Source organism: Porites lutea, chromosome 7 (genome assembly GCF_958299795.1).
Source record: "Porites lutea chromosome 7, jaPorLute2.1, whole genome shotgun sequence".
Lineage (NCBI taxonomy): Eukaryota > Metazoa > Cnidaria > Anthozoa > Scleractinia > Poritidae > Porites > Porites lutea.
In genome coordinates this window covers 22,227,191-22,235,500 of record NC_133207.1, presented here as the reverse complement: position 1 = coordinate 22,235,500, position 8,310 = coordinate 22,227,191, and the positions used below count along the sequence as shown (strand labels likewise).

The 8,310-nt window shown below is 39.4% G+C and overlaps 1 protein-coding gene across 1 annotated transcript; it reads left to right on the top strand.

Annotated features, from left to right (window-relative positions):
- Positions 1–24: 24 nt before the first annotated feature.
- Positions 25–7,707, top strand: LOC140942477 (elongation factor 1-gamma-like). The gene is made up of 8 exons (XM_073391386.1): positions 25–121; positions 1,227–1,290; positions 1,956–2,098; positions 2,429–2,572; positions 3,260–3,389; positions 3,832–4,030; positions 5,669–5,963; positions 7,476–7,707. Exons 3-8 carry the CDS (start codon positions 1,994–1,996, stop codon positions 7,629–7,631), a joined length of 1,029 nt encoding a protein of 342 aa, XP_073247487.1. The 5' UTR covers positions 25–121; positions 1,227–1,290; positions 1,956–1,993; the 3' UTR covers positions 7,632–7,707.
- The last annotated feature ends 603 nt before the right edge of the window (positions 7,708–8,310 follow it).

Here is an 8,310-nt window from a genome sequence, read left to right as displayed (position 1 = left end):
TCGGGCCTATAAAATCCTCATCGCCGCTGAGTACAGTGGAGCAAAAATTTCTCTACCACCTTTCAAGTTTGGAGAGACCAACCAGACTGCTGAATTTTTGAAGAAATTTCCTCTGGGAAAGGTATTCATAATATTTTTATTCACAACAAAAGAGTAGTATTTTTTCCAAAGATATTTCATAGTGTATATTTATTTTGTAATTTTTGTACAAGCCCAGAGTATTTTTGTACAGACCCCGTCGAGGCCCAGAGGGGAGGCGAGAAGAGATACTCTGTCATAAGGTTCAAACCCCTTGGATCTTAGGCCATCCCCTTTTTTTTCTTCGTTTACCGTCGAATGCGTTTCCTGATATTGGGTCAGTCGGTCAGATTGAAAAAAAAAAAACCTAAAAAAAAAAAATAACAAGAAGTCTCGGAATAGTAGGCCCTGGCACCCCAGGATGACATTAAAAGTTAACATTCACACATTTGGATTAACAAAATGTACAATATACTGTGAAAACTGTTCATGTTTTTGTTCCTGTTTTTCTCTATGCTGTTACTATGCTCATTTTTTAGATTAAAAGAATTATTTCAAGTGAAAAATGGTGTAACTACGTCGGTACTTTTTTTTTTTTGAAAATGCCAAAAATGTGGGTCGGTTGGACGACGGTAAACGGAGAAAAAAAAGAGGATGACCTTATCTTTTTGCCTAGTTAGCTCAGTTGGGAGAGCGCCGGTCTGCTGAGCAGGAGGTCGCAGGTTCAAAGCCCGGCCGGACCAACACTCAGGGTCTTAAAATAACTGAGAAGAAAGTGCTGCCTTTGTAATGACATCTGCAAATGGTTAGACTTTCTAGTCTTCTCGGATAAGGGCAGAAAACGGTTGGTCCTGTCTCACAGCACTGTCACTGATTTGTTCTTGCGGGACGTAAAAGAACCCACATCACTATTCTAAAAGAGTAGAGGTCGTAGACCCCGGTGGTGTGGCCAACCTTAACAGGCTGTGGGATTGGGTAGGGATGGCACCTCGCATGGGACCTGAGTCCTGTTCGTACACATTCCCTCTTGCCATGTCTGTGTCCAGAAAAGCTGGTAAATAAATAAAAATAAATTATATCATAGTATATCCCTTACAAGTAGCTAGGTCCTCATCATCAATAATATTTTACTGAATATTTTACTGGTTATGATTAGTTCTCAAAATAATTAAAGAGGTTATTTTGACTGCATGGTTTTCTTTCACCAGGTCCCAGCATTTGAGACCAAAGATGGAAAGTGCATTTATGAAAGCAATGCCATTGCTTACTATGGTATGTTAACATGTTTGATCGTAAAGTTGCATCTTTCTTATCTTGTGAACAGACTTTTTATTTGGGGCTTGAAGCAAATGAAAGCTCTTCTTTATCACCTTTGGGAGAGATAGAAGGCACTGGAGTCTGTGATTATTCCTTTGATGCTGCTAATTCACATGATGCTGGAAATTAGTGTCATAGCCTGTTAAACAGATCACTAGTTAATGGTTGATTTTTAGTGTGATTGGACTAACAGCACGTATTTTCTCAAAAACTTAAAAAAAAACCACTGGTTTACGTGAGAAGTGATGTTTGAGGAATGACCACAGAAATTCCTTGCTTCTGGTGGGATGAAGCTTATTTTCAACCAATCAGAAGCACTTCCCAGATGTGGTTATGATGCGTCATCAGTGTGAAATTTCTGCGTTTGTTCCTCCCATGTCATTTTGTAGGAAAACCGGTGGTGGCTTTGCAAAATATCAGCTGTTTTCTCTCACTAAAGAAATCCTAGTTTTTGCACCATAAAAATAATTGTTTACTGGGCACCCTGAGTATCATGTGTACAGAACTAAGTTTGGGCTCCATACAATTTTTCTTAATTAAACCACTGCCTTGAGTGTTTTCTTCATACAAAGAATTAGGATAGTACATTACACAGCTTACTTCTTCTTAATTCATTTTAGTGTCTAATGATGAACTGCGTGGGAAGGCTCCTCTGGAAATGGCGGAGATCCAGCAGTATGTGAACTTTGCTGATCAAGAACTCTTGCCTGCAGTGGCTACCTGGGTGTTTCCTACTTTGGGTTTGATGCAATACAACAAGCAGGTGTGCAATATTCTATTCAAGTTATTTAAATTTGGCTATGATGATCATTTTTTAGGGTTTTTTCACACTCTGGGTTTCTGTTACACTAAATAGAGGCATTGACTTGTAAGAGTGCTATGCTGTTGTTTTCTGAGGCCTTCTTGGTTCTAATTTGACAACACTACATGTACGTTAAAATAGTTCTGACTTGAAGCTGTCTTCGATTTTTCAAAGTCGTGATTTTAGAAACCAATTTCCATTTCTCTTAGAGGTTTGAAAGTTGGGTTTGTTTCTTGCTATTTTGAAGACAAAGTGTTTTATAAAACTAAATGTTTTCAAATAATTTTGCAGTCCACTGACAAAGCCATGGAGGATGTTAAGAAGTGCTTGACAGTCCTGAACAATGTTTTACTGACCAAGACTTTTCTTGTTGGTGAGCGAGTATCTCTTGCTGACATCTCAGTTGGCTGCAACCTTCTCATGTTGTACAAGCAGGTTTGTGACATTAGTGATACATGTATATGCTGTAACCCTCAACATTATCAGGATATTATCTGCATTGATTTGTATACCTTCTTGAAAATTGTAGTGGAAGCTCTCTTATGGACATTCTCTTAAACAGACAGTTCTTCTTAATATTGCTGCCCTTGACAAAAGAAATTTTTATAAGTTGTTGGATGTCACCATGCCCCACTTACCTTTTAGCCAAAACAGTAATTTTTCCAAGGAAATTGTGGGAATTGCTAGCTATCATGGCCAGTTAACTTGGACTTGACATTATTACATTACATTATTATATTATTACATTATCACTTCGTAGTGAATTACCCGGTTCTGTCTGAGGTCTTCGGATTCACCGAAGTCAACACAAGCTATACCATAACTGTCAGGGACTCAACAGACAATAGTAGTAATAATAACTGAACAAAAGAGTTAGTCATCAGATAAGTGTTATAAAAAGCAGAGTTATTTTTCCATATTTATGGACAGTGACAAAGTCAAGGTCAATAAAAGTGCCAAAAAGGAATGAGCCAATATTATCCAGCCATCTTGACCAAAAAAGCTTGGTCAGTAAAGGATTTATTTTCTTGAGGGACCAACACTTGAAATCTCAAACATCTTGCCTGCTCACGGATTCAGACATGTAATGAATGAGTTATTACATCTTGTTTTAATTGTCAGGTGATGGACCCCACCTTCAGAGCTCCATTTGCTAATGTGAACAGATGGTTCCTTACCATCGTAAATCAGCCACAGTTTAAAAAGATCCTGGGAGAGGTGAAGCTTTGCCAAACTATGGCTAAATTTGATGGTGAGTCTTAGTTATCTTATTAATCTTTACTGTCAAACTCAGAAAACCGTGAACACCTGAAAAATTTCGGGAATGTTGGTTGTGTACTGACCAATTACAAGAAAATTCAGGGTATGCAAGCAAAGCTCAAAACCACCAACTAATTACTGTTGCTGTTTGCGGTTTAGTTATCTCACGCCTTATTGGCTTTTTTTCACGCAACACAATAGCATTCCGTAAATATTTCTGGTGTTCACAGTTTTGTAAGTTTTGCAGTAATTACACCCAAAAGTGTCACCACCCAAGATCAGCATGCAAGAGAATTCTCAATGGCATTTGGTTCAATACTTGAGACAGCAACGTTTTTGTATTAAGTTTCGGCAGTGCAAATAGAGGCATACTGTGAAATAGTTTTTGCGATTAATTATGAAATCTAAAATATGTTATATAATTATTTCCTCAGTAAAGAAATATGCTGAGTTGCATCCTAAGAAGGAGGAGAAAAAGGAAAAGAAAGTTAAAGAGGAAAAAAAACCAAAACAAGAAAAACTCAAGCAGGAAAAACCAAAGAAACAAGAAAAGAAAAAGGAAGAACCAGAAGAGGAAGACGATGCTCCACCACCGCCAAAGTTTGTAGACCCTTATGCTGGTCTGCCAAAGAGGTACAGTTGACTTGTTCAAATTGACTACTACGGGTGCTCTCCAAAAGTCAGAACTGGCCAGCGAGACCATAGCCTACACCGCAGATGAAACTAAACTCTGGTTAAGTTCAACAAGTTAAACAACTCTAAAATCCTTCCCGTAGGTTCCCACCTGTCCTGTGTCCCAGGATTTGAGTACGTGCCATGATTGGCCTGCTCAAAAAGGCTTTGTTGATTTTCACATCAAGATGAAAGGAAATTCAAAACGCATTTCCGGTAATTCGTTGTGTCTGTTGGGGGCCTAGAACAAAGATATGGGCACTGCTTTGCAGACATTACGTTTTCAATAGAAGTAGTGGGGAGAATTTGTTGAAGTATCAATTAGATCCATCTTGTGTGATCATGTCTGTAATTCTCATGACCACTCTGTTTAATAAAGCAATGATATTACAAGGAGAAATTTGACGCTGATCACTCTTAGGGCTTAAAGGGTTAAGGTGAATGACTGTAATACTAGCAATGTTAATTAGGCATGTTGTAGTTCATATGAACATCACCAAAAATTGCAGTTGTGATTTACTACATAAGAATTGTTTATAGTTTCTCCTGGGACAGCTTGTAATACCCAGGGCCCAGTTGTTCGAAGGCCAATTAGCACTAACCCAGGGTTAAATTTAACCCAGGTTTCTTTTGTTCAAAAGCATTTCCCAGATAATCAAATAATATTTTTCCCAGATAATCCAGTCATCAAATTGTAGACAAAATGAATAAAACTGAATTTGCTTTTTAAACTTTCATTCACCACTTGCACATCTCCCATAATGCACCTAATTTGCCCCCCCAAAATTTTGCATAAGCATTGTTTTCAATTTCTCTTGGGACAGCTGTAATACCTAGGAGAGTTGAATAAGTATGTGTAATCAAATGGTGACAAGTGAAATTAGGGAATAATTTTACGCACGTTTTGTCCAAATTATTAGGATTTGGACGAAACGCAAGTGAAACTATTCCCTAATTTCACGAGTATACCATTTGATTACCTATTAATATCATGGGTGACGAATTACGTTAGCAATCTTGGATTTTTGACATGTTTATCCTGGATCGTATCAATTGAGAACTCCTGCACTCTCTCGAACGTTTAGTGCTTAAATTTGGCTTAAGTTCAGAGTTTTTTTTGACAAAATACCTGTTAGAATCCTTCTTGATGTGCTCTTTCATGTGTTCAGGTTTTCTAAAGCATCTTTTTGTGCCCTGACATCTTTATTCATGACATTTTAAAACTTCATCGCCATCTTGACACTGAGACATACGGAAGGTTGCCATGGCAATTTTGTAATTTCACATGGAAAATTACAATTAACGTTGAAATTTCGCGCCAAAATTAAGGAGTATTTCGTCACCTATGATATTACAAAGGTTATGCAAAATTTTGGGGGGCAAATAAGGTGCATTATGGGAGATCTGCAAGTGGTGAATTTTCTGAATTCACTTTTGCACCTACATGGGGTTATCTTAACCCAGCTTTGACAACTTGGCCCTGGAAATAATATTGTTATGCACAATTTTGGAGGATAAACAAGGTGTGTTAGTGTATTATGGCAATGTGAACATGGTGAATTAGCGCCAGAAATTTTGTGACAATCTTTACCTTCTTAGCTCTTTCGATATGGATGCCTTCAAGCGAAAGTACTCGAATAACGACACGGATGTGTCTGTTCCTTACTTCTGGGAGCAGTTTAACAAAGAAGACTATTCCATTTGGTTCGCTGAGTACATGTACAAAGACGAGCTATCACACATCTTTAAGGCCTGTAACTTAGTGGGTGGAATGTTTCAGCGACTGGAGAAACTAAAAAAGACGGCTTTTGCTAGTGTGTGCATATTTGGAAAAGACAAAGCAGAGTCAATCTCTGGTATATGGATATTCCGTGGACAGGAGCTGGCCTTCAATGTAAGTGTTCTTTGTAATTCAGGGTCAACAGGTAGCTGCTGCTTGCAAAGAGAGACATGTACTATTGGTTTGCAAAGCTGGTAGAATCGTTAGTTAGTGCGAGCGCCTGGCAGGGGAGCTGCGAAGCTGCCATGCTCGTTTCTCTCGTCTTTGCCGCCAAAACTCTCAGACCATGTACTATAGCCTCCACCCAACAGAAAGAGAGTATGGGATGATAAAATTTTTTGGACGGGGTGCTATTACGTATCTGCCCCTCCCATGCCTCTCTCTTGTTTAACCTGAATGTTTAAACCAAATTACTGGGAAAACCCGAGTTTGATCGCAACTTTGGCTTTACCTCATAGTTGGCAATAATCTACAGTTATGTGTGGAAGCTGTGTCCCCTGGTGGCTGAATGGTCAGAGCACTGGGCATCCGCCCTGTGCGTTTGGTGGATGTGTTTCTTAGTAGTCCTAGGGTGCAAAGAAAGTCAGTTTCACAGCTTGGCATTCGGCCAAGCTGTAGCTAGCATGTACTAGCCCACAAGTCATTTCAACTAGCCCCAAAACCCTTTTTGATCAGGTTTGGTTGCAGTCCTTCTGTAATTTCAATTTCCCCCCAAAAAACCACTTGCCCATCAGGCAAGTTTATAAGAACAAAAATCACTATCCCGATAGCAAAATCAGCTAGCCCCGGGCAATCAGACACGACTTTCTTTGCACGCTGAGTCCTAAGTTTCGCCCTTACATCAAATTTGATTGACATCAACTATCTAGATTCGTTGAATGAATCACTTCATGTTACAGAAGGCTTTCGCTTTGGCAGGGCAGAACTACACGTTAAAGTTTAAGGAAAAAAAAGCATGAAACTTGATGGAAAATTTTGCTTAGCAAAGACGAAAAAACCAGAATGGTTACTATACAATGAAGTCACAGAAAGATGTCAACCGCTTTTGTGAAGAATATCTGCAAGGAATCGTTGATATCCTTAAACTGCAAAAGAACAGTTGATTGTTTTGCAGATTTGCGTTCTTCTTCTTTAAATGATATCCTCTTCTATCTATACTCTCCATGTCATACTCAGCTTCGTATCATTGCTTACAATTACCATTACAGTTTTAGTATGTAGGTATTAGGCCAGAAGTGAGAGTGATTTTACTTAACCCCTGAAATAGATAGCACACTACTATGCAGTATCAGACTGTTATTTCACTTTTTCCTTTTGTTTACTTGTAACTGTTGGGCACTGTTTCACGAGTTAAGTAAAATCACTCTACGCTACAACAGAGCCTCGATGATTATTACAACATAGAGTAGTGGACTGAATCGTTGTGTGGAAACCATTTATTACTATAATGAGGGGCTCTGTTTGTGTTGTTAAGATTTTCTCTGCCATGGGCCTGCTGCAATGTACTGTGACTTATGTCACGGACCATTAAGAGTTGTTGCCATTGTTATGTTTTCAACCGTTTTCTGTCTTTTTGCTGCTCATTCAGTCACACTTTGATGCTTATTTAAATAACTGTTTTTGCAGCTTTGTGAGGACTGGAACATCGATGCCCCCTCGTACAAGTTCACAAAGCTGGACGTAGATAATCCCGAAGACAAGAAAAAGATTTCGGACTACCTGAAGCAAGATGAAGGAGATTTGATGAACCATGGCTATAACCAGGGAAAGATCTTTAAATAGACTGTTATATGCTGCAGAACTATTGAAAATTAAGAATTAAACAACCTCAGCGAATAGAGAACTGTGTCAATTTTCATGTTTTCGTTTTTCATCCGTCGCCGCAAAAATCTCATTAAGTGTGCTCGTCAGCGGATGGCCTATTATAGAGCGTTTTCACTCACCTGGCCAGCAGCTTCTGCTATGCACCCTCGGAGACACAGGGGCAGTTAGTCGGGTCGGGAAAAAAGGCGCAACGAAAGTTTTCAAGCAAGGGTCCGACGAGGATGGCAGCTATGCAAATTTATCGGGAAAAAAGGAAGTTTTTACTCCTACAGGATTAGTTTGGGACACCAACATGGCTGCCGTTTTATTGTTTTGGGACAGCGGTATGACGGACGTGACGTCACGTGAATACTCTCTGTTGCTGATAATCTGCTGACCTCGCACCGGCTATGCTGGTGGAAAACAGCAAACGAGTTTCCCTCCGCTGGGAACTTAACCAGAGCGAAGAGCGAGATAAACAGACGAAAAAAAAAATCGCTTGCCCCACTGCTGACTTTTACTATCCCAGTGCTCGGCTCCCACTAGGTATCCCAATAAAAATAGTAATAATCGAAAAATAGCAAGCGCGCTTTCCCCTTCCCATTGTCCCCCGCACGCTTTTTTCCCCCTCTCCTTAGCCTTCCTACGACACAGAGGC

Excerpts from the sequence above, each read along its gene's own strand:
- LOC140942477 (XM_073391386.1), top strand. The coding sequence starts at position 1,994 with ATGGCGGAGATCCAGCAGTATGTGAACTTTGCTGATCAAGAACTCTTG. Across the intron at positions 3,390-3,831 it reads AACTATGGCTAAATTTGATG|TAAAGAAATATGCTGAGTTG; the intron begins GTGAGTCTTAGT and ends TTATTTCCTCAG. Across the intron at positions 5,964-7,475 it reads GACAGGAGCTGGCCTTCAAT|CTTTGTGAGGACTGGAACAT; the intron begins GTAAGTGTTCTT and ends CTGTTTTTGCAG.